The 26,842-nt window shown below is 40.5% G+C and overlaps 1 protein-coding gene across 1 annotated transcript; it reads right to left on the bottom strand.

Moving 5' to 3' along the window:
• Positions 1-857: 857 nt before the first annotated feature.
• Positions 858-26,842, bottom strand: LOC129079919 (transmembrane 4 L6 family member 4). Its single transcript, XM_054585192.1, has 5 exons — positions 26,445-26,842; positions 25,623-25,712; positions 11,038-11,174; positions 3,832-4,021; positions 858-1,470 (listed from the first exon to the last, which is right to left on the bottom strand). The coding sequence occupies exons 1-5, from the start codon at positions 26,616-26,618 to the stop codon at positions 1,453-1,455; spliced, it is 609 nt and encodes a 202-aa protein (XP_054441167.1). The 5' UTR covers positions 26,619-26,842; the 3' UTR covers positions 858-1,452.

Here is a 26,842-nt window from a genome sequence, read left to right as displayed (position 1 = left end):
AGCTTTAAGACCTAAGTAATAGACAGAAGATAGACTTCCATGCCTCATGCCTCAATTTTCAGATGCTGTAGGTCTATGCTAGTGCTCAGGAATCACAGCTTTAGAACATTTCCTAAGTTGATTTTGATGATCAGCCATGTTTGGGAGCTAGTGGTCTTAATGCTACATGAATGACTTTCTCCCTTCTTGTTGAGTGCTGGATTTGACCTGTGATCTCAGAGTTCTCATTGCAGTGAGGGCAAAATCAGGAGACATGACATGTAACTCCTCTGGTCTTCAGTGGCTGTCCTCCAGGGACCAGCACTCAGTAGTGATTGGTAATCGCCTTATTAATGACTATTAGAAACCAAGTTGTCAGTGTGCTTAACTTACATAATGTGACCCATCAGCTTGGCAGGTGGAGAGGTGAGACTCGCTGGCTTGGAACACCCTCTGGGATTCTCTTTATTGTACATGAGTCAAGTTGCCAATCCCACAGGCCTCCTTATTTCACCGTTGGGAGACTTCAACATTTCCTGGATGGTTGATTGCCTTTTAACAGTCATTTCATTGATGGGGAAATGGAGACTGAGAAAGTAACTTCCCAGGATCCCTAGCTGGTATATGGTGTAGTTTGAGTTTGAGTTTGAACTTAACTCAACACAATGGATTTAACTCCATATTAATGCCTGACTCATAAAACCAAAGTTAGTATCATAATTTAACACACAAAATTATACCTTTTACCTTAATCCAGGGCCACAGGCTGACAAGTTATTATCAAAATCAACAGTAACAACATTGTTTTATATTTGATCAAAGGGAGCATTTGTAAAGGTGAAAAGTAGGTCTTATGCATTCAGCCTTTTTTGCCCCTCTTTCGCAAAACACAAACTACCTTTATTATATTACCACTGAATGATGGTTTTAATTTAATATACATAAGGAAACCATTACTCAAGAGGGTAGTCATAATTAATTCAAACATGTTAGCTAAAAATAAAAAATATATTTATGACATCAATCATTCCTTTTTCCCATAAATCTTGACAACAAAAATTGGCCTTAGTTTCTGATTTTTCATGTGCTTTCTTCCTCTGAGTTATAGAAAACTTCCAGAGACATAAACACCTGCCTATACAAAGAAGCAGAGTGGCAGTACATGACATCTATTTTTCATTCTTAAAGAAAAAGTTGTGAAAAATAAGCTTTTTATCTGTTGTTTAATTCTAAAAGGAAGCAAATTTGAAAGATTTATGAATATAACATAAGTGGGCAACCTGTTTTGTTATTTGAAGCTAACACAAACACCAAGTTGATCTAAGCTGGTTGGAAAGGAGAAAGAATAACTGTGCCCTCCCTAAGATTTGACAGTTTGGACACAGATAGAAACTGACAACCTCAAGGAGAGAAGGTTAAGTTTAACATGTCTTCCCATGTGCCACTGCAGTTCAAGAAGGTCATTGGAGAAGTTTAAACTGGTCCATCTCCCTAGAAGGTAGAAAAAGTTAAGTAGTTAGGACATCATTTTTTTGTTTACTTCTTCCTTCCCTCCTCCCTTCCCTTATTGGTTACTTCTTGAATGTTTTCTACACTATTCTGACTTTTTTCCAGAGCTTTAATCTCTAACAACTACTTTTAGGTTATAGGAGTTTAAGATTTATTTTACTTTGCATCATTTATTATTAAATATAACTTCTATAAGAGGCACATAGAGTTCAATTGGTGTCTCCAAAGCCACAGCTAAGCAGAGGAGCCAGGATTTGAACCCAGGGAGGTTTAACCCAGAGGTCGTGTTCTTTTTCTGGGAGATGCCTTACTATTTTTCAGGCTCTTGGTAAATAACAATCAGTACAATGTACTGAGCCTTCTAGCTGTTCAAGTGAATGTATTTTAATCACCCCATGAGAGACACTCAGTCAGCAACCTTAGGAAGTTGGTTTAACAATAACCTTTTTACAAAAAAACAGATGAGGGCAACTGACCAAGACCAAGACCTTGGCCAAGACTGCAGAGCTGACATCCATCCCAGGTCATAGCTTGAATTTAAAGCATGTTTTTATCTATTGCATGTTTTTACCTATTACTTCATTCTAGGATTGTGGCAGGCTCAGGAACCTCTCCATAAATATTTTCTGCCCGAGTGAATGCTGATCTGTTCACTCCGTACAGAAGTTCGACAAAGGTGGTTGGGGTGACTACGACTCTGAGAAGTTAGGCAGCTTGCGTGGGTGACTCAGCTATTAAAAAGCTACCCAGAGCCTGTGTCTTTTCACAGGGTCCTCCTAGGAGAGGAATGCTGACCTGCTTTGTGAGAGAAAAGCGAGCAACAAAAAAGGAATCCTTACCAGGTGGTGTTCATTTACTGTACTTTTAAAGTTTACACAGATTTGAAGTTTTCCAAATAGAAAGTTGAAGAAGGAAAGAGGGAAGGAAGGAAGGAAGGGAGGGAAGGAGGGAGGGAGGGAGGGAGGGAGGGAGGAAGGGAATTCCAGCAGAGTTCATTCACCATTTATTGTCATTTGACTATCAAGTGATTTATTCATTAAAATTGTTTAAATATGGTATGTGAATAGATGAATTCACTGAAAAGAGTCAATGTACTGATGTTTATGGGTATGTTTAAAAATTTTTAGATAATCCTCAGATTTAGTAAACTACTATTTTATATTCAAAGAGCGGTTTTAATTCCTAAACTTGCAATGAAAATTTGCTAACTAGCTAAAAAGTATAACTGTCTTCTTTGAAAGCAAAACAAAGAAATAATACCAGTGTTTAAAATGAATTAGCTGATTTAGAAAGCAAGAATTAAGTTAGGAGGAATCACAAGCTATAAATGCTTAATATTCTTACTGTTATTCTAAAAATAATTTTGATGAATCACTGGTAGTTTTATTTCCTCTCCAATTGTGTTTACTGACCAAAAAATTTAAATACAACACAATAGATTGAAAATTTATAGCAAAAAAACCCCACCAATGGTCAACAAATTTGTAAGACATGCATTTAATGGTAGATTTTTGGAACTTTTTGTTTACTTTTTTTATATTTTATTTTATTTTTTATTTACTTTTAAAATTTTTTTTTTTAAGAGAAAGAGAAGAAAGGAAGGGGGGAAGAGAGAGAGAAACATCACTTTGTTGTTCCGCTTACTTATGTATTCATTGGTTGATTCTTGTATGTGCCGTGACTGGAGATCAAAACTGTAACCTTGATATATCAGGACGATGCTTTAACCAACTGAGCTACCTGGCCAGGGCTACTTTTTTATACTTTAAAATATATAATTGTTAAACCTTTATTGAATAATATAAAGTGGAAAGAAAGAGAAAATGAAAGTCTTCTTACTCACAAACAACTATCATTTACTATTTGGGTTGTAGAAAAGAAAATACCCTGAAGTGTGTTTTGTATGTTGCTTGGTAACTTTAACCTACCATGTAGCTCAGGTTAGGAAATGGTGAGAATATTTCAGGCCAGCGAGTGGTGTGTTACTGTGGACAATAGGTGCATTTGACAAACGGTCATTCCCTGGGATTTTCACGTAACGTTATCGTAAATTTCCATATGTGTATGCAGTCCTTTGCCTCCAGGACTACGGTCAACTGGGTGTGAGACTAAAAATTTTGCTCACCTTCAGCTGGAGTTTGTTAATGTGCACAGAAAGAATTTTTGGGTTCTAGGGACCCAGTGTCACCATTTCCCTAGGTTGATGGAGGGGACTGCCTGGACTATTCAGCCCAGCTCTGGTTTTCTGTAGCTGCCTCCCTCTGTACCATGTCATTCCACCAACACTGCAGGTCAGCCTTGGCTTCCTCATTCTGAGCAGTAAGGACAAAGACCTCAGCTTACCCCACAGCAGCCACAACACTGGCAGTCTCCACACAGGGTCCCCAGGAGGCCATTGACCACCTGGATGACGCAGAGAAGCATCTGGATCAACCCTATGACCAGCAGGATGGAGAAGAGGGTCAGATTCCAGGGAATCACATTCGCAGGCTCCTTGCATATGTCCCATAAGGATTTGTCACTGAGGTAATCCCTGTAGGGAGCATGGAAAAGAAGGAGACATCTATAAAACATAACCAATACTCTAGGCTACAAAGTCACCATAATAATTTTTTTTTGCAATACTTTCCATCCAAAAAAATAAGCTCAATAAGGGAAAAAAAATCCCATGATAACAACACTTTTTAAAAACAATGCTTAACATTTTTATAGACTATATGCTATGTTTTAGACCCTGTTCCAAACATTTTACACATATTCACTATTTTATTTCTTATAGAAACTTTATGGTTCTTGGCCCTGACTGGGTAGTTCAGTTGGTTACAGCATTGTCCTGATACACCAAGGTTGTGGGTTTGATCCCCAGTCAGGGCACCTAGAACAATCAACCAATGGATGCATCAATAAGTGGAACAACAAATCTCTCTCTCCCTCATCAATTAAAATAAGGAAGAAAGAAACCTTATGGAGCTTTTCTTCTATAATAAATAGAAGATGTCTTCACAAATAAAGACATTGAGGCACAGAGAGGTTAAGTAACTTGCCCCTCAGTCACATAGCTACATGTTACAGAGTGATTTTTGTGAGCTGACTAAAAGAATGGATAAATTCAATATCTAATAGGGAGCCAGGAAAATGAAGACACAAATGTTCCTGGGCTTTCTCTCACCTGTTGTCATTCGGGACCACTTGGACTTTTGACAAAATTCTTTCACATCTAGTGGTCATCTGAAGCCATGCAACATACAATTGTGTCATACAGTTAAAGGGAAGAGCTTGATTTTTTTTTAAAGGCCTAATTCTAGCCAAATTTTTAATTTGACTCAACTATATTTTGCTTACATGTGGGAATTCCGCATACAAAAATATTTAATTAATTAAAAGCACTAAATAATCTGCTTTAATATATAATTTATAAAAACTTTGAAATAGTAGCACTATAAAATATTTATAAATTCTGTGTATTAGGAATCCACTGCATATAAAGGACGACATGCTATGAAGGAGAAATGTGTACCCTGCTGTCTTCAACAAAAAGCACAGGAAAGTGGGTCAATCTTTTGGGTTATTATTATTCCTTCTCTCATTCTTAGAGCCACAAATTGGCCTTTCCCCCCTTTCCTTATGCCCCCACTATCCTCTCAAGGCCTCAATGCGAACCTCTGTCTGCATGTGGCTCCTAAATCAACATCCACCTTATTGTTTTTAGATCTTTTTGATGACCCTCATTTCTGATAAATTCTTTAGTAATCAGTACACACTTATTTCAATATATTTTGTGTTAAAATTTGAAAAATCTTTGCAGTGATGGAAGATGCCTTGGCATTTAACAGTCAGAGGAACAAGGGAGTGAGCATTTGCTCTTGATTTAAAAAATAAAAGACTGTTTATAGCATTGATTCACCTTTCCACAAGAGCACAGGGTTTAGCTACGCACTAGCTGCGTGACTTACCTATAAAATGGGAATGACATCATCTATGGAAACATGGAGTTATTGTGAGGGCTAAATGAGTTCATACTAGGAAAGAGATTAGGACCGTGCCTAGCATATAGTAAGTGCTCAATGAGTGCTAGTATTGTTATAATTTCACTTAATCTGAGCTGCCTGGTCTACAGGACAGAACCTGGTATTTTGACTTCTGATAGACTTGGGTTTGAGTGCAAGGATTCATCTTACTATCTGTGAATTCCTCATACAAATTACTTATGCCCCCCATCCCTCTCCCTGGCACAGTATCAGTTTCATTATCTATACCATAGGCTAAAAACAACCTCTCAATTGTGAGAATTCCCGGAGACAATATCCCTTACGAATTGTTGTGCAAGGCCTCTCTTCAGTAGTTATTATTTGTAAAACACTCATCTTTCTGCTCTGCATTTTTCCTTGTATTTTCCTGTGTATCTATCTACACAGATTTTCAACTTGCTGATGATAAAGCGTTATGGAGAGACACCATTTCCCAGGCACATTTGGTAAAGGAAAGCCCCTGAGGTGAAGCGATAGGCAGCGCCGAGTTCTTTCCCTCCCCTGCAGCGTGGGCAGCGGCGGGATGACAGCGTCTCCTGGCGGTGAGATTAGTAAAACGCTCAAGCGGGACCTTGGCAGCCAGGACTGAGCTTGGCGCCTGGAGCAGGGCTCAGCCCCACTCCCGCTGCTGCCTCAGGCCCCACAAACCACCACGGATGGCTGCTCCAGGCCCTTCTTCTCTGCCCTGAACTCGCAGGTCTGAGCGTCTCAGAGATCCCGACGATGACTGCCGTGCCCTGGTGAGAGGGGCTCTCCTATCTCGTGGCCCTGGGGGCTAATCCTGCCCCATAGTCTGTGAAGCAAGGGGAGCTGGGGCAGTTTCCAGGCAGTTTACTGAGCATCCGGGTTCTTGTGCAGGGCCTTTCCACCCGAGCTGCAGTGATCCTGTCAACATCGGCCCAGAGAGCTGTGCATTTCCCGCAACTCACTCCCTGCAGCTGAAGGAAGGAGCAGGGGAGGCTGGATGCTCAGCCTGGCTCCTCTGTGGGGCTAATCCAGGTGCCACCTCCTCCTCCGGGACAGACTGCTGGTGCTCCTCCTGCCTTGAGCTGCCTTTGGTTTCCCTTGTGTGCTTCCCAGCACTCCGTGTCACCGGCTGGCCTTCTGTCTGTCTCCTCTTTGGGACTTGACACTCACGAGGGCAGGGCCATGTCCCCTGTGTCTGTCCCCAGTTCCAGCACATGCAGTTTCAGTAACCAGCGGCTGCTTTCAGGGACTGCGACCTGCCCGTGTTCTGGGCAGCTGCTTCACATCACCCTCTCCGGTGTGACCGGGAGGTGCTGCTCCCCTTGGACAATGCCTGGCAGAGAGTTACCTTCAGGGAACAGTCACTGGGTGAATGAGCCTACAGATTCTGAATGCAGATTAAAAAGTTGAGGCTGGAAATGGAAGTGCCTGGGTTTGACCTAAAGCCTGTCTGACTCCAAAGCCAATGCTCCTCACCATTACACAAATCCCTTTGTTCAACTAATTGTATCTGCTTAGTATATTTAAAATATGATCTATTGAAGAAATAATTCAAATACATCTATTGTAGTGTGACAATCAAGGTTTACTTATACTATGATAAAGAGATCATTCTCTTTGAGTCTTTATGTGAGTGTTTGAAAATATTCAAATTAAATCACAAATTTATTAATGAAGCATAACATTTTAGAAAGTTCTAAAGCATAGTACGAAATTCCATTTATAGCAATGAGTTGTATTCATAAAAATGAATAATAATGCTGAAAGTGTAGCAAGGACTATGTGTCAGTAATTGTGCTGAGTGCTTTACATACATCATGTTATTTCATTCCTGCCTGAGCTTGTGAAACAGATCTTTTGGTTACCCCCCTTTACAGAGAAAGAGCTGAGACAGGACTTCATGGCCCAAAGGCACATCTGTCAGTATCTGCTGAGGTTTGTTGGGAGCCTAAGACTAGTCAGGCCAAGGGCAAAGACAGTTTTTAACATCTGCATGTTTTTCCTGCTTCAAGCGAGCTGGGAACAGTTGATGTAGTCCCATCTCACCTTATTGATATGGGTGTGTTTTTTAGCTCTAGGGAATGTTTTCACAAGCAGCTTATGAGGTTCCTTGCTCATAAGTAATCTTTGAAGTGCAAATGCAGATGGGGTTAACTGAAAGTCCACAGGCAGATCATTTAACTGAATTCAGCCCTGTGATTTGGTGGGAGAACGCTCTCCCCACCTTTTCCTCAGGGAGCAAGGAGGGCTCCAGTCTGACCAGGGAGTGCTGTGCTTGGCTATGCCCGTTGTCCTGCCCCCGCTGCTGAATTTCCTTGGCCTTTCCTCCAGTTTTCCCTCACACAGCTGTCCCCATGCCCTGTGCAAGCTGCTTCCTTTTCAGTGGCTCAGGGTGAAAGTAGAGGTGGCCAATTGTCTCAGAAAGGAAGACCTTGGATGGGAAGAGATCTTACTTCAAAGGAAGCCAAGAGGGAGTATCTCAAAGTATCTTAGTTTCTTTTTCCTTCTTTAGGATGCCTCTTTAGTATGGTTCCCATGACAGAAAATGTAAACTGTCTTTGCTCCTTTAACATGAACACAAACAAACACTTCTGAGAAATGCAGGGTGAAATTCTGCATCACTGAAGAGCCCCACATCCTGTGTCCCAAGCTGGAAATCTGAGTCCCCCTTGATTCTCTCCCCATCACGCGGAATCCTGATGATCCCAGAATCTTTGCAATCTGAGCCCCAGTTCCACTGTCATGCGGATGCTCATGATCTTATCTGGATTGTTAGTCCAATGTCCAGTTATGGAGCCCTTTTGTTCGTTCTCCATGTTGCTACCATTGTGATCATCCTGAAATTCCTAAGTGGTCATGTCCTGCCTGAAGTCCTCTGCTGTTCCCTGATGTCCTGAAGGTCCAGCCTACCTCTCAGTCACCCCCTTCGTGTGGTGCCCCCATTTCCCCCCTCCCCTACATTCACCCTGAGCTTCCAGCCGTTCTCTGAGCATCTCGGGCCTTTTCTCAGTTGCTTCAGGGCTTGTTCTTCTCTCTGCCTGAAATGCACGTCCCCTCCCTCCTAGAAGGCACATTTCTCATCTTCTGAAACCAACCTATGTCACTGCCTTAAGGAAGTTTTTCTCGCACTCCTCCATTTCACCCCTTTCTGCATTGAGGCTCTGACCTGTGTTGCCACCCAGCGCTCGTTCAAGCAGGGAGCACGCCTGTCTTCCTTTGCGTCGTGCTGGGACAAGCTTCAGACTGAAGGAGGGTATTGCCAGGTGTTTTTATTTTGTTTGTTTGCTTATTAATTCTCCTATTAATTAATAGCTGGAGAACCCTCAGCAAATTAGCCTCTTAAACTTTATTTTTCTACCTCACAGATAAGAATTCTTCTCAGATTCAGATTTATTAGGAATATTAATTGAGGTAATTTGTGTAAAATACTTAGCCGTTAATCATTAACAGGAGGAGGAGGAAGAGGAAGAGGAGGGAGAAGCAGCTGCCACAGCTGCCATTTAGTGATAAGGAAAGAGTGGCAGCTGTCTTGAGTTTTTTTGTTTGGGCTCATACAATGATTACTCTTTTCTGCTTCCTAAGCAGCTGTGTACGTGTGTTAGGATTACAGCTATGTCGATAACTGCTGCAATGCTCATACGCTGGGATACAATGGATAAGAAAATTCCATGGCCTTGTAAAACAGGCTGGAGCTTTGCTAGGTGGAATCTATACAAAAAAGCAGATAGTGGCAATCAATATGAATTGTGGTCAAGATAATGGACTGTGCCTTGTCCAGTGTGACTCAGTTGGTTGGGTGTTGTCCTGCAAAGTGAAAGGTCACTGGTTTGATTCTCCATGAGGGCACATGCCTAGGTTGAGGGCTTGGTCCCTAATTGGGGCACGTAGAAGAGGCAACTGATATGTGTTTCTCTCGCACATCAATGTTTCTCTCCCTCTGTTCTTCCTCCCTTCCCCTCTCTCTAAAAATAAATAAATAAATAAAATGAAAAAGATAAAGCATTGTGACTTGGAGTCAGAAAATTTGGATTTGAGCTCCAGTCATTAAGAAACAGTATCCTTTTGGGTAAATCACTGTCAACTCTCTGGGCTTCAGCTATCTCCTCTGAAGGACAGATAATCCTACAAGCTCTTTGGGAGGATTGAATGAAACCTTGTGGGTGAAAGCTCTTCGTTAGCTGAAATGCAAGATGGCCCTCTGCAGTCTGAGGAAAGGTTTGGAGCTGGCAGTGGAAGATTAGGTCAAAAAAGAGTGGGTGTTCTTGTCTCAGAAGGTAGGACGCAGGACGTAGAAGACAACGGAACACTGAGAAAGTATTCCAGGTGCCAGAGGATGCAGTGAGAAGCCCTCCACCTGAATCCACCCTCCTGAATGCTGTCCTTTGCCAATCGGGCCATGTTTCACTCCCTGAGTAGAAAGTGCACTTGCAATTCTAAGGTCAAGGCACAAGGGAAAAAGACCATGAATAGTCAAAACCACTCTTACCCTATAAATCGCCTGGAAGGTGTAGTATATATGGTTTTGTAATACAACCCTATAAAGCACTTTTTGATCATACGATAGTTTGAAGCCACTGTGCAGATGTTCAGGTGTTTAAACATCCCTCTAGAGCCTTATCAAGCCATACAGTGAACAGAGATGGTAGAGAATTCTGAAATGTTCCTGCTTGCCTGCAAAGTTTACTTCATTTTTAAAAATTATTAAAACTCTCTAATCTGATACTTATTAATGGATGGGTTAGTTGTCATGAGGAGTAGATAAAATAACATATATGGTAGTGTCTATCACAGAATAATGTGCAATACATGAAGAGTTGTAATATGAAAAAACCAAGCCTGGACATCCTGCCTATGCCCACAACTAGCAGACTGACTTTGAGCACGTCAAATTTATTATGCCTGTCTTGGTAGGAAGTAAATTACCTTTTGGGTTTTTTACAGATATTAAATTATAAATTTGCTTAAAAAATAAAAAAAGAAAGCTCTTTATAAACTACAAAGTACCTTGAAAATATGAGTTTTTCTTTCTAATATGAAAACTCATTTTAATGAGTTCTATCAGCATAAAATCTCATGGAGAATCTATAATGTTCCCAATGTCGTTTGCTATAAGTTTGCACCTTAAAGATGCTTTTGTTACATCTGGGTTTAAGTGAAAGCACTTGCGTTCAGTGAGTAATCATTCTTGTTTTCTATTATAAGATTTGCAATGGAACCCAATACTCTGTTTATCAATATTATTAATTGTCTCATGTGTCTGCTAATAAATTTTGGATGCCAGTGGAGACACCACAAATCTCCTTCCCTCAGGCCAGCAGAGGTGCCCTCTTTCATTATTCATCCTGGTCTCTGTCAGAACAGCATTGGGAGGTGAGATTAGAGGTGAGATCGTGTGCAACTTCACTCCAGCCCCCAATTCCAGCTCTGCCTCAAAGAGCAACATGCCTGAGACTTGTAAATTAAGATGACAGGACGTATGCAGTTTCTTCCCTTAGGCCATTTATCTGACTGTTCCCCTTGTGGTGGCAAGCAGGCATTGCAGCATATACTTTACCCATTTTGGAAGGGGTAGTCCCATACGGTATTGTTCATGTGACATTTAGGACCCTTGTTGATAGAGATAGCTGAGATGATAAATGAGTATCCAGCACCCAAGAATCCAATCACAGCAAATATTGTGGAGGTGAACATCTGAAAGAGAAGGAGAGAAACAGCCAGGTTCTGAAAGTGGTCCTTATGTTGACCTCGACATACCTAATCAGCCTATTCTTGGGCATGGTCATTATGGGTAGAAGCCAGTATTTACAGAAAATGGAGACTCTGGGGTCTCCTAGAATGAAATTTGATGTCTTATGTTCCTTTCTTTATCTCATGCCTGTATCTTTTTCACATTGATTGATGGCTGAAGTGCTAATTATGATTTGATATCTCTGAACCAAGGTTTTCAATCTTGTTAAGTATAGAATCTCCTTTACAGGGTAATATGGAAGACCAGTTTATTATAGAATCAAAAAATTTTACAACTGAAAGTAATCTTTAATGTTTTCTGTTCTAACACCTCACAGAGTCTAAGTCACTCTGTGATCTTATATAGCAAGCAAGTTCTGCTTATGGAAAAGAGTGGAAGTCTGGAAATTCTCCTCTTTGGTTATACTTATATTCCTTAAGGTCAAAAAGATTGAGTTCAACATTTCTTCCATGTGGTAGCAGCCTTTAAAATATTTGGACACTTTATATATATATATTTAAAGACTTTTATTTATTTTTAGAGAGAGGGGAAGGGAGAGAGAGAAAGATAGGGAGAGAAACATCAATGTGTGGTTACCTCTTGCATGCCCCCTACTGGGGACCTGGCCTGCCACCCAGGCATGTGCCCCAACTGGAAATCAAACCAGTAACTCTTTGGTTCACAGACCAGCACTCAATCCACTGAGCCACACCAGTCAGGGCTGGACACTTTATATCTTAAGTAAGCATATTCTTATTTATTTACTCTCCACTCCTTCTGCCCTCTGAAACTTTTCTCCTCTTTGGGTTAAGGAAGCCCAACAATTTCAGTTCTTTTCAATGTTTTTATATGACAGAGGTTACTTAGTAAAAAATAGGTTGCACTAGCAGTTCTCTTTTTTTGAATTATAAAATAAAAAAAAAATTATGCCATATGAAAAACAAACAAAAAAAAATCCTGGAGGCCATCCAAGAAAGCTGTCTGTTACTGATGAAAAATAAATAAATAAATAAATAAATAAATAAAGCCCATGGAAACTCATCCTGACCTGCCAGCCAAGATGGTGGCATAAGTAAACATGGTTCGCCTCCTCACCCAACCACATCAAAAGTATGACTGAACTACAGAAAAACTATCACTCAAAACCATCAGAAATTGAGATGAATGGAAGTCTAACAACTATGGAATTAAAGAAACCACATCCATCAGACTGATAAGAGGGTGGAGAGGTGGAACACCCTGCTACCATACCCATGTGTGGTGGAAAAAATTCTGGAGGGATATCTCAGGAGTGAGGAGTCCCAACCCCACACCAGGCCCCTTAGTCCAGGGTTCCAGTACCAAGAAGATAAGTCTCCATAACTTCTGGCTACAAAACCAGTGAGGATTGAGTTGGGGGAAGAATTTCTGGAGTTCCAGGCAGTGCCTCTTAGAGAACCCACAATAGACCTTCTAGACTCATTATTTCTGCGCTCCAGCACTGGGGTAGCTGCTTGAACGGCAGCGGCATACAGGGAGGAACTGAAGTGGCTGGCATCAAGGCAGAGCTGGGGGACAGCTTTTTCCCAGACAGAAAGGTGGGCAGAGGCCATTGTTCCTTTTCTGAGCCCTCCCCCAAGAGAGTCACAGGGCCAGCAGGCAGGTGCCATCTCTGAGACTCCATCAATCTGGCTAACACTGTTTGCCCAACCCTGGAGATCCTTTAAGGCTCTGTCCCACCCAAATTATGGCCCCACCCAAGCGGTTAACACTGACTTTTCCATGTGAATGGCTGATCTTGGCTTAGGCTTCACAACTTCCTAAATCCTCCCAAACAAGCAACAGTAGGCCTCAGTGAGCCCCCAGCCCCTGTACCTCTTGCTAAGTGGCCCTGGGCCTGACACTAACAAGAGTCAGACTAGATTGACTTCCCCTGAGAATCTCCAAACCCAGTGCAAGTAGCAGCCATCTCAGATTGCTTTTACCTCCTACATGGTGGGCCTGGGCAGAACACAGGTGGGAGCTGAACTTAACCTGCACCATTCAGGAAACCCCAGAACCTCTGCACTCAGTTAACAGCAAAAGACAACATCAGAGCACCACCGCTCAGACCCTGCACAGCTGACACTCCACGGAGGGTGGAGGTTGGTGGTCAGTGGTCAAAGCCAGTTCTTGCAGCTGACTGACCTGAATAAATCCATCCCATTGACCTGCCAACAACAACAAAGGTCAACTACAAGAGGAGAGTGTACTCAGCCCCCACACAGGGCACACCTTGAGTACCCAGCTTGGTTGAAAGAGGATACTGTGCCACTGGACCCTACAGGACACCTAGTATATTAGGCAGTGCTACCAAGACAGGGAATCATAGTAGCTCTACCTAATACATAGTAGCTCTACCTAATACATAGAAACAAACACATGGAGACTTCTAAAATGAGGAGACAAAGAAACTTGGCCCAAATAAAAGAACAGATCAAAACTCCAGAAAAAGAACTAAACAGAATGGAGGTAAACAATCTATCAGATGCAGAGTTCAAAACATTGTTTATAAGCATACTCAAGAAACTTAGTGAAGACCTCAACAGGCTAAAAAAGATCCAGTCAGAAATGAAGGATACAGTAATTGACATAAAGAACAATTTACAGGGAAAAACAGTAGAATGGATAAAGCTGAGAATCAAATCAATGATTTGAAACATAAGGAAGTAAAAAATAACCAGTCAGAACAGCAAGAAGAAAAAATAATTAAAAAAAAACAACAACAAGGATAGTGTAAGCAGCCTTTGGGACAACTTCAAACAGTCTGACAGTAGCCTTTTTTTTTTTTTTTTTTTTTTTTGTCTGTCAAGCTCTTTATCTGGTCTCTGTCATTTGATTCTAAATGATAGCTTTGCTTGGTAGAGTAATGTTGGTTTTAGATCCTTGCTTCTAATCATTTTAAGTTTTCTGCCAAACCCTCTGGCCTGCAAAGTTTCTACTGAGAAATCAGCTGACTGTCTTATGGGAACTACCTTGTAGGTAACTAACTGCTTTTCTTTTACTGCTTTTAAGATTCTCTCTTTGTCTTTATAACCTTTGACATTTTAATTATGATGTGTCTTGGTTTAAGCCTCTTTAGGTTCATTTTTTTTGGAACTCTGTACTTTCTGGGATTGTATGTCTATTTTCTCTTCAGGTTAAGGCAGTTTTTTGTCATCATTTCTTCAAATAGTTTTTAAATTTCTTATTCTTTTTCTTCTTCTGTGATCTTTATAATGCTAATGCTGGTATGCTTCATGTTGTCCCAAAGACCCATATTTTTGCATTTCTTTTCTGTTTGCTGCTCTGCTTTGATGTCTTCTGCTTCTTTGTCTTCCAATCACAGATTTATCTTCTGTTTCATCTAATTTGTTGTTAATTTTTTCTAGTGTATTCTTTATTTCCATTATTTTATTGTTTATTTCTGAGTGGTTCTTTTTTATGTTCTTTTTTTAATCTTTAAGATAAATTTTATTAATAGAAGTCTTAATAATGAATCAGCCTTACATTTCCAAAGTAAACTCTATTTGGTAATGATGCATCACTCTTTTAATATTCTGCTGGGTTTAGTTTACTAATATTTCACATTCATGTGCCATATAATGATGTCTTGGTCAATGACAGACCTGCATGTACAATGGTGGTCCTATAGGATTGTAATAAAGCTGAAAATTTCCCATCACCCAGTGATACCATAGCCTCACAACCTTTAGTGTACCACGTTCCTCATGTATTTTTGTGGATGCCAGTGTACACAAATGTTCTGCACTGCCAGCGTATAAAAGTATAATGCATAGTTATATAGGGTATATAATACTTGGTAATAAATAACAATGTTCCTGGCTTTACTACACTGTATGTATTTAAAGTATATATTTACTGCACTGTAATTCTTATCCTTATTTTTGGTTCTTTTTTATGTTTTCTATCTCCATTTTAGGTTTCCTATCTCTTTGTTGAGGTTCTTGCTGAGATCATTGAATAAACTTATAAACTCCACATCTGGTAGATTAGTTGTCTCCATTTTGTTTAGCTCCTTTTCTGGAGTTTGGTTCTATTCCTTTCATTTGAGACATTTTTTGTTTTTTTCCTTATTTTGGCTGCCTCCCTGTGTTTGTTGCTATGTATTAAGTAGAGTTACTAAGTTTTCTGATCTTGACAGAGTGGCCTTATGTAGTAGGTGTGCTATGAGGCCCAGTGGTACAGACGGTCTTTCTGCTCACCTAAGATGGGTACTTCAGGTTTGTCCCTTGTGTGGGTTGTGTGAACTTTCTTATTGTAGTTGAGCCTTGACTGCTGTTAGAATGTCATTTGGAGGGACTTACCCTCAGGCTGATAGGCTGTGAGGGCTGGCTGTCAGTACAGGGAAGGGGCCATATGCAGGTGCTGACCCTACAAAGCAAGATTTGCTTGAGCTGGGTTCTGGTGTCTGCTTGGTTTGTCCATTGGTTTTGTCTTTTGTAAAAGTGTTTGGGTGGTACTCTGCTGTGGTAATGAAGCTGGTGTGTTGGTGGCTCTTAGGAAGGGCTCTTGTTCAAGCCAAGTTCACCTGTTGTCTGTGCCTTTCCACTTGGTATGAGCTACAAAGGATCTGTAGATGTTTGCCACTTGCGAAGCCCAGAAATTTTAAAGTCAGCAGATCCAAGCTGAAATATCAGCATTGCCACTTTTTTGCTGTGTGATAACTCTGCAAAATGTATGTTTCCTCAGAGTCTTAGGTTTTCCATCTATAAAATGGGCATGATAAAGCTTATCTAAAGGTGTGTTGTGAAAATTAGATGTGATAATGTAAGTTAAATGTGAGGTACTTCCCTTTCTTCTGCATGTATTACTAACAATCTTATCACAATGTATTATTTGGGAAATGGGGTTTGGGGAAGAGGACCTGAATGGGTCTGGGCAATTGAAATCTAAGTGATAATGGAGTTCCTCTTTAGTTGGCATTTGTGTTCATATAATATATACATGTGTTTTTGGTGCAACTTTCCATAATGAGCTCTGGTCCCATGTGCCTTATTAAGCCTTATATGACTTCATATATAAAATCAAACAATCCCATCTTAATACCTCCTGTGTCAGGTACGTGGCTGTCTAAACTTCTATTGCAGCACAGTGCCTGCAACACTTAAATGTGTAGATTTTTATGTCTGTCTTCCCCAGCCTGAGCACAAACTCCTTGAAGCCATGGACAGTTATTTGAAGCTAGCTAGGACATTATTCAATTTTTCTTCTTCCTGGCTTATCAAAGGCACTGGACAAATACCCGTTGGATGTTTTAAATGACTAAGGTTTTATATTACTCATTATTTAGATTTTTTTCTTGATTTTAATGTTTAAAGTATCCTAAGTCCACTCTCACTATCAAGAATATTTGTGAATACAATCTAGGTCATAAATAAATGAAAATTTTGTTTAATAAATTTATCATATTATAACAGTAGTCTCTTTTCTAAAGGATCTTTTCTTGAATAATTTTGGAAATTGCTGAATTATATAAAGTTAAATAGGCTTTATTCCTATTGTACTTCTAAGAATCTTTGTGATATGCTAACGTGTGAACTTTCAGAAAGGAGACATACTATTTATACAGAAATGTAAGAGAAATTATTAGCTCTCAGATTATCCCTTAGAACTGAGGAAACTGCATTAAATTTGAGCCTTGATTTCATCTATCAGGCAATATGACACTTCCTGAAATATTTATTTGAACAACTGAAGTGTGGGAGGACATTTGTCAGACACTACCCAATTAATGCTAGATGACAAAATTAACTAAAAAAATTTTTTTGACACATTTATTAATTAGGAAAGTTGACCTTACAATTCATAGTACTTGCTGTTACAACTAACAAGCCTTTTAGGGGCATTCTAAAGGAGGACACTTAGTATTTACAATTGTGGAGATCATTAATATACACCTGCAAGAAGGATGTTTGAATATGGTGTTTGCCTTATGTGAATTAATATTTGCTAAGGAATAAAATTTCCACTGACAACACCATACATGGATACAAAAGTGCATATGCAAACTAGAATGGAAGAGAGGTGCCATGGGAAACTTTTGATGGTTCAACGAGTGTCTTTAATGAAAACAAAGATATTAATATTACATAAGTATGAATATTTTCAAAATATATGAGTGGGGGTAAAAGTCACGTTTTCAAATCAACATATTAATTTTATTTCTTATATGACATGTGATTTAAAATAGGCATATGTCACTGAAAGCTGATATATTAACGTTAGTCAAGAGCTTATTTGGAAACTTCTTTATGGGAAACTAAGAGTTCATTTCATATTAATTATTGCTTTGTATTGGGGTATACATGGTAATTTGCAGGGTTTTTCAATCTCATGGAACCTATAAGTTTCTTTAGTGTGTCAGTTCTTGCAAGAACACACTTAGGGAAATGCTGCTCTAATTCTGAGAGAGCTTTCCTAGCTAGTTCTTTGTCTCTGAGTCACCTCTGCGCTCCATCCAAGTGGCTGATCACTTAGACCCAGATGGCCTACCTCTAGGAATGGCCAGAGTGACCCAGGACAGCACTGAAACTTGGAGTCAGGTCAGTGACTTCTAAAATTACTCCCTGGTCGTTCAGGGCAGAGCTCTGAGTGGTCTGAAACATTTGTTGACGTGTGATCTTTCACGATCAAGTGGATTGTCTCTATGAAGGGAGGGTTTCTCACATCTTAAAAATGGTTAAATGTGATCCAAAGTCAGAATTCCCACTAAGCAAACGGTTAAATATTTTCATAATTATATTTTTGTAAAAAAGATCTCATTAACCATCTAGAGCAATCGTCTCACTTTCTAGCTAATAAAAATAGCTTCATTCCACAAGAGCCTTGGACGCATAATGTCCTTTAACCCTCTCAGCAAATCTGTGAAGTGGGTAGTGTAATGTACATCTTCCAGACAGAAAACTGAGACTACTAGAAATTAAGATGATTGCTCTAAGTCAAATAGTAAAGTGGCCCGACTGGGATGAGTCCATGGCCACAGCTTCCAAAGCCCATGCTCTTACCTTGTGACTTTCTCAAGTCACATGCCTAGAAGGTGGCTGAGCTAGATTACAAACTGAGGTCTCCACCCTCCCAGCCCAGTATCCTGTACCTTCAGTCCTTCAAATACACACACACACACACACACACACACACACGCCCATGATATACTGCCACTAACAGCAGAACCTCTGCTTTGTGCAAGTTGCCCTGAGAATGACATTATTTCTCTCACAGAAATAAAACAGCAAGTGCATATGAGGGAAAAAAATCTTTTTGCTTGCTTGACTTGAGTTCTAATTATTAGTCAGAAGTTATTAAACTACTGATTGAGAATGTTAGAGTATGTAAAATTGCTGTAATGAAAAGGAAAGATTGCATTTATAGGAAGGTATTTGGAAGTCTGAGGAGACCTGGCTTCCAGCCCTCTCAGCATTACCCAGGCTCCAACCTCACTGGCCTCAGTTTTCTGTGTTAAACATAAGAAAATGTTGGAAGGTTCTAGAAGGTCTCTTCAGTTGAAGCAACCCAAGATTTTAACATCTATTGTTAGTAGTGAGAGAAGAAATTGACTAGTGCTTTTACTGCTACGTGAACTGAATAAGGCTGTAGATATCCCTGTTGGAACATTTTAGCCAGCAAATGTTTACAGACACAAAAATTTAGTACAAATGTAAACATTCTGTATTTATGAAAGTCTAAATAAATGAAAACCTGGTTAACTTAAAATATTATTGAGATAATTTTTCTTTTTACCAAAAAGTTTTCACTGTAAACACCATCAAATAAAATTATGTTATATATACATACAGGATCAGGCAAAAGTATGTTTATAGTTGTTTGTATGGAAAACAATGCAATAATTAATAAGTAATATTACAAGAATAAACTCTGTGTTTTGTGTTCTCACAACTATAAACCTACTTTTTCCCCTACCCTGTATATAATTTCTTACACATATATAATTTAATATTACCTAGTAATCACTACTAAAATTTTTAAAAAGTTATATATATTTTCTTTAACTCAACATATCTAAACTATTATTATTTTAACATATAATCAATATAAATATTACTGATGGCATATTTTACATTCTTCTTTTTGTAATATTTCTTTGAAATCTTGTGTGTATTTTATAGTTAGGGTACATCTCAGTTTAGATTAACCACATTCCATGTGCTCAATAGCCACACACGGACAGTGGCTGCTGTACAAGACAGCATAGTTTAGAACAATTGAAAATGGATTTTTTTTTTGTACTAAAAGTTTAAATAAATGCATGAATATGGTCTGCACTGAATTTATGATGTGGCTGAAAATGGGGCTCTACAACAAATCAAACTAAAAGTAACTTCACATGGTGATCTCATCATAAATTGTTAACTGGGCAGATCATGGGGTGGGAGGGGCAGTCTTGCGCCAGGCCTAAAAAAGGCGAATCTTCCCCTTAACCAAGCCCCACCCGTCCTCTGGGGCAGCTAGGTGAACACTTTGGAAATGCCTTTTTTAGACCCTCTGAGGTAGAACTTCCCTCAGGGAAGCACCAAATCTTGTTAACTACCCTGTAATCCAGTCATACAGATTTCCTTGCCTTGCATTCTCCCAACCTTCATGTAATCTTCCTCATGTTCCTTCTTTATTTTCAAATGAGTAAGAGAAATTACAAATGGTCCTTCTTTGATGCATTTGAGATCATGCTTTCTGGCATGTCCTCAGTGTGGCTTCAATAACTTATAAAAATCCTTTACAGGTTTTGATGTTCACACATCAACAATGATTATGGTTATTCTCAGCAGGGAGGGAAATGTAATAGAGGAGAAGAACACAGTGACTCTCAATTGCACCAATAATTTTGAATTCTTTATAAAATGATCTGAAGAAAATATAGCATTAAGCTATAACTTTATAAAACTACAGGTGGTAGGTTCTGTTTTACATTCCAATTTGAAATAATAGCTCACCTTAAGATAAATAAAACAACCTCTCCCAGATGTACTTTTTATAATGTTTCCACATGAAACACACAAGGTACACCTTATATCACCTTGTTTTAAGTAATTTTAGGTTCAGAAGTGTTTAAAAATTGCCAGATTCACTAATCAGATATCATCAGTCTTAAAACTAGTATGGAATACGTTTAATTTATCATGTGTTTCAAGATACAAAATTTTTTATGCTAAAAGTTGTTGAGATCAAGTTGTGTAAGTCAGAGGACAGATTCTCTAAATAGGTGTTTTTGAAAAGTGAACAGGCACCAGGTCTGGAATATGTCTGGAACAAGACACAAGGATTGGGAACAGTGGTAACCTTTGGGGGGTCTGGGGAGGAGGAGTGGGGAAGCCAAAGTTTGGAGCCAGGACTGGGAAGCTTCCCTTGTAGTCTTTGTACTATGGAGAGGTTTTTTCTCAGCTAAAGGAATGAACACTAAAGAGGGACACCACCTTATAGTGGTCCTGGGCATGAACTGCAAGCAAACCATTCTGGGTTGGAGTCCTGGTTACTCCCTTATGACCTTGGGAAATTAATCTCTCTGAGACCTCCACTTCCATTCTGTAAAGTAAGGCTCAGTAATAAGTACCTGCCTGAGGGAGACTATAATTTATACGATTGCCTAATCAATAGTGAATAGGGCATCAAAAAGACGTACTCTAGAAAATCAGTTAGAAAATAACCCAGTTAGGTGGGTTATTATAATAGTTAATGCCCTCCACTGATAGGATAACCAGAACTCTCTTTTGCCTGTTTTCAAGTTTTGACTAATTTCCCATATCATTAGCAAGAACTTGTAAATGTTATTATTATATTGTAATATTTTTATTATCATACTCTGACATACACATTTTATACAAATACAATACAGAAAGCATAACCCTGAGCAGCAAAACAGAAGTAAATGGGCTCTCTTATGGTTGTTCAAAACACCTGTTCTGTCCACATTGATAAAGAAATTTCTTTATATATATATGCTGTAAAGCACTCCCTTGAATTGGAAGATAAAAATGCGGTCTAATCAGACGCCCTCTCATTCACCACTTGTCAGCTTTAAGACCTCCCTTTCTGTTGGGTTGTTGGGGGCAGACCACTTGGGATCAAACCCCATTTCTGCCCCATCCATGGTGGGTCCTGGGTCTGGTGTGTGCTGAGGTCTGCTGAACCAGAGGGAAGAGGCACTGGGGGCTGGGAAGGGAGGAAAACTGGGAGGTTTGGGGACATGGTGTTTAGAGACTTGGGTCGTAGCAACATGTGCAGAAACATGTCTGGTGGGCAAGGACGTTCCTCCTTAGCAATTATACTATAGGATATATAGAGATTACCTGTTTCCCCCCCCCTTAAAATGTTAGTGTCCTGTATTTTCCGCGTTGGCCATGCTAGGGAAGTGGGGGCAGATGGCAGAGAGGAGGGTTGCAGTCAGACAGTTAATGTCATGTGTCTCAGATTCCTTATTTATACAATGAGGCGTTTAATGCCTATCTGAAAAGGTTCTGTGAGAATTGAACTGTAAGTTTGGAAATCACCTGAAATTCCTCCCGAGTGTTCGTTTACTTCATCCACCCCACAAGCATTTAGTGAGGACATTTGTGCCCTCAGTCCCCGGGCACCGGGTACCACTGTCCCCTTCCCTGCACACTGTGCTTACCACGTCTTCCCCCAAACCTTGCAGGGTCCTTATGAAAGGTAGCGCATGCTATGGTTCATTTCACAGCATAAAAACCGTTTTGTGAAATGTATTTCTGCCTTTAAGATGATCATTTCCAAGGAACTGTCTTCTTAAATACCCCTCCAACTAGCTGAGAAGCTCGCTCCAGAAGCGCTCACACCAGGGGCATCCCCAGGGGCCCTGCTGATCACTCCCAATGAAAACACTCCTTTAGGACCTGAGGACATCTTCCCTGCCACCAGCCCATCAGCCCTCTGGCCCTGCCTGTGGGTGGGGTGGACCTTTATCTACCTTAAAAGGGCGCTGAAATAGGAGCCTGCCCCTAACATATCTCCTTATCAATCTACCTTCATCCCATTATTAAAGAGATCTGAGCCAAGGTCCTCAAAAGGCTCTTTTGAAAGCAGGTACTTGACGTGAATGAGTTGATGAAATTGATTAGCAGTCCCATGGGACCCTAGAGATCACTTTTTAAAAAGGATTAGAGGGCAGAAGAACCTCCAGTTGGGAGGAAGAGGTAGAGACAAGAAAACAAACCGCAGACAGGGTTTTTCAAGCCCACCTTGGGAGTGCCCTGCTCTCTCGCCTCAGCCTCTTTCAGTCCAGCTTCTTGAAGAGTGGAGACCCCAGGGGCTGGGCTCCCTTTTTGCTCTGCCTCAGTGGACAGCGTGTCTCCATTTCCTGGTTTCACCATGAACTATCAATTAGGTGATTGCATGAATTTTTTTTCAGCCCTACAGTCAACGCATCCTGCTTCTACAGTGGATTCTTGTTCCTGGTTTTACTACCCAAGGAAAGGAAAGAAAAGAGAATGATGCAGCTGACTTTTGGGGAACATTCCAGAAAAACGTAGCACAAGAGAGGAGAGAGAGAGCAGGGCCTGGGAAAGATAGAGGGCGAGGTTGTGGGGACAGCAGCAGGAGGGAGCCCCCAGCACGTGGCTTGGTCTGTTTATGCTCATGGGCCTTTCTGACCAGTAGGGTTTATTGAACAATGTTCCACAGAAGCCCAGTGTTCCTTAAACAATTGAAGAAGAACGCTATGATCCTTTGGAAAATAATTCAAATCTTTTCAGCATTAGAGCACTGATCAAATTATACTACAGCATCTTTCTTTGTGTCTGACAAATGTTTGTAAATACCTTTCTTTATAAAATGGTTATTGCTTTGCTCCAGACTCTGAGGATGATACAGAAACAGGGCTCCAGAGCAGTGGCATGGCTCCATGGCTCTTAGGGGGTGCAACAGGGGTGCCGAACAAAGGCTCACTCAGCCTTGCCCAGTGCAGGCCATTGTGCCAAAATGCAGGCCCAGGACTGCCATGGTTATGTTTTAATTTTTGAAAAAGAGTAAGGTATATACATACTTTTAGTGAACTGTATTTTTAAAAGCTAGCACCTCATTACAAACACACAAAACAAAGACAAGAAATGGTTCTGCTGACCACCTAGAGCATGGTGGTCCCTCTTCCAGGGCAACTGTGGTTGGTGCCTTACTTCCAGACTGGCTTGTCTGGTCGTTTGATGGGCACTGCCCTGTGGACAGTCAGGCAGTCGTTTGGAGGTGTCATCTACATCTGGGTATGTGGGATTGAGGGGGTAGTTTAGGCAGCTCAGAGGGACAACTTGGACCCATCAAATGTTTCAGATCATATACATTCAATTGTACTTGTAAATACATGACTTTTGAGCCCTGGCCTGTGTGGCTCAGTTGGTTGGAGCATCATCCCATAAGTTGTAAGTTCATGGAGTCAATTCCTGGTCAGGACACATGCCTAGGTTTCGGGTTTGGTCCCTGGTCAGGGTGTGTAGAAGATGTAATTGATCAATGTTTCTCTTTCACATTTATGTTTCTGTCCCCTTCTCTCTCCCTTTCTTCCTGTCTCTAGAATCAATAAGCATGTCCTCAAGTGAGGATAAAATATAATAATAAAATTTAAAAACATGACTTTTCAGCCTTTGTCTTGGACTTCATATAAATCTACTTAGAAAAAAGTTTTTGCTCAGTCCTTTGAATGTTATTCATTTTTCACCCTATTTGTATGTAAACCAAAGAATAAAAATAAACAAACTAAACCCCTTGTTTTAATGGCCTAATCTTCATCTCTATTCAACATCAGGGAATGAGCTGGTAGAACTATAAGCAGTGAGTCTTTTTTCTTTTCATCCAAGTTCCTTAATTGCTGTTTTTTTCAAATTCTCATCCTCAACTTATTCCTTCAAAGTCTCCGAAGTAGAACAGAATTACATTTCAAGGGAAAATTAGTTTTATATTTCTTCCTATTTAATTACTTAAAAATATCATATTTAACACACAATATAATTATATCAAGTTGTGGTTATTTTACATCTCTTTGCAAATGATGATTTAAAGGTCATTGTAGTACTTGGTGCTTACTTGGGACTCTAAATGATGCCAAGGAGAGACCATTTTCTTTGCATGATCTTTGATCTCATGTGGAAATCCGTGTGGCATGTGCAATGTACAAGCCTCAGCCCTTCATATGTGCTCAATAAATATTTTTGATGGAATAAGTGAGCAAATATGGTAACAAAGAATGATGACATGATTTTTTTTTTCAGAAGAGCTCTCCCTTTAAGAAGTAAGGTAAGTGTGTATAGTTCATCACTGGGGTTTGTGAGTCTCAGGTGGACAATCAAACCTCAGGAGAGTGGAGCAGGAGGAGCTGGCCTTACTCATCATCCCACTGTTATTCCAGTTCTACCTTCATCTTTGTCATATCAATGACAATTGAACTCTTAATACTTTTCTGCAAATCATCTGAACAAAAAACTAGAATCTTTAGCAAACATAACATATCATGAATTCTTCATTAATGTTGCTTGCATTTTTGGATCTGAAGACTTGTTCTCCTTTGTTAGAAAGGGAGACTATGAGGGGTTAAAAATAGTCAAGACTTCTTTCTATCAAAATAAGATTTTTTTTTTTTTTTTTTTTTTTGGTGATAGAATCAAAAGGTTGAAGGAGAAAACAAGAATGATTTTCCATGTTATTGAAAACTATAGCACATCTGTGTACCATCCAGCAGAGCGTGGTCTAAACGTGGGAAATTCTGCTCTAGTCCAACTTACTCCTATTACAGGGGAGCAGAGGAAGGCCGAGAGCAGCACAGAGACCTGCCCAGTTGTAGAAATGAGATCCGACCCTACATCCCAGAATTCTTTCCACCCACCACAGAACGATGATGCCTGATCTCTCTGCCCACCTGCGAAAAGATGGGTGGCTGCATGAAGGAAGAAGTCCTGAGGCAAAATCCAGGGAGAAGCGGGAAGAGCCGGGCACTGAGGCAGTGACCTGACAGTGGTGTGGACGGGGACTTAGGGGGCTACTGGGGAGGGGAGGTTCCCCTTTACAGATGGACCAGAGAAGGAAATGACTCGTCTCAGTTCTCAGGGCCTCTCCTGGCCGAGGGAGAAGTCCAGTCCCCATCCCTGCTTCCCAGGCTGCATTCTTTATTTGGCACCAGGCAGTTCTCCAGGTCGGACATCCCTGCTTGTTTGTAAACTCTAAAATGGTACTCGTTCCCTATAAGTAAAAGGGCGCTCATTTGTTAAAATGGGCTTTTATTGTTACTTCCCATTCACAGGAAGAATTTCACCTCTATCCCTTCAACCCCTGTCCCTAGAGTCCTGTTTGGGGCTGGTTACTTGCCTTTACCTCAAGATGCCCAACACAAGGGGACAGTGTACCCTGGAATAATTCTGGCACCTGCCGCACTGGGTACTCACAGCAAATCTTTTTCCACAGCTCTCGTTGCCACAGCACCCACAGCAGTCATTGTTCTTCAGGCCCAGGAACACAAGCGCAGGGAAGAGCATCTATCAACAAGAGAAGCACCTCAGAATAGGTCTGAGATGTGAAGGAAGACCCATTCTTTCTGTGTGGAGCCACAGCTGTGACATGGGACGTGGTAATCAAAGGAACTAACAAAGAATGGCTGGTGGGGTGGACAAGTGTTCTGAGTATTTAGATGCCATTTGGCCTTACCACAATTTCAATGGAACAAGATTTCAATATCTGACACCCTAAATTTCCATTTAGATGGTAGGTTAGGAGAAGACAAGAAAAAAAAAAATGTGTCCTTGATTATTATTAAAAGCGTCTCTCTAGAGCAGAAGTTCCCAATCCCTATTCGGAACAAAGAGTAAGTAATCCTTCATGCATGAGTGGAAGAATAATCCACTGACACCTACTTCTCTGGGTGGTTTTCAGTCAATCAACTGGCTAGGAAGTATACTTCCACCCATCTGCTCCCCTCTCCCCCAGCACCCTGTCTTGTCAGAATAAAGGAGTTCTGTGGCCTTTAGTTCATTCCTGGAACTTAATTGATCCATGAGAACTACTAGTCCAAGTTTAAATTACCTAGTAAATTTGGGGGACATGGCATCCTTGTCAGGTGCTAATTAAGAAGGGAAAAATTAAGGCACCGACTTCATCATGCAATGCTTAGGCTGTTGTTAGCAACAAAATATCTTCATGGTCACTAAGTGCTCAATTTTAGAAGTACGGGGTGAAAATCTCCAGGAGAATTGTAAAGCTTTCCTACTCACCAAGACACCGCTTCCTAATACTCCTCCAAAAAACCAGACCTCTTCCGAAAGGTGTTCATTGTCGTCTATCACGTTTCCTCCAGGGAAAAATAACAGGATGTTAGCCAGACAGCCAAACACAGAGAGGGGAATCAGTGTGCCCCCCAGGCACTTGGCACAGCCCCCGGTGCACATGCTGGAGAAGTATGGGTCAGGTCTGGGAAAAACTCCCTTCACTGCCTCCCTCACAGTGTCTCTTCAAAGTTCTCGGCCAGAGGGTGCTAGTAAATGTCCCAATTCAATCCGTATTTTGGACCTGAGAAGCAAATCAGCCTGTGAGCTGTGTCCGTGGAGTTGCTTCAGCTTCTCAAATATAGCAGAACCTCGATAGCGATGGATATTTATATATTCTCCCTGAC

This window comes from Pteronotus mesoamericanus, unplaced genomic scaffold (assembly GCF_021234165.1).
Source record: "Pteronotus mesoamericanus isolate MK-2021 breed Mesoamerican mustached bat unplaced genomic scaffold, CSHL_Meso_final contig_82, whole genome shotgun sequence".
NCBI lineage: Eukaryota > Metazoa > Chordata > Mammalia > Chiroptera > Mormoopidae > Pteronotus > Pteronotus mesoamericanus.
This window is presented reverse-complemented; position numbering and strand designations above follow the sequence as displayed.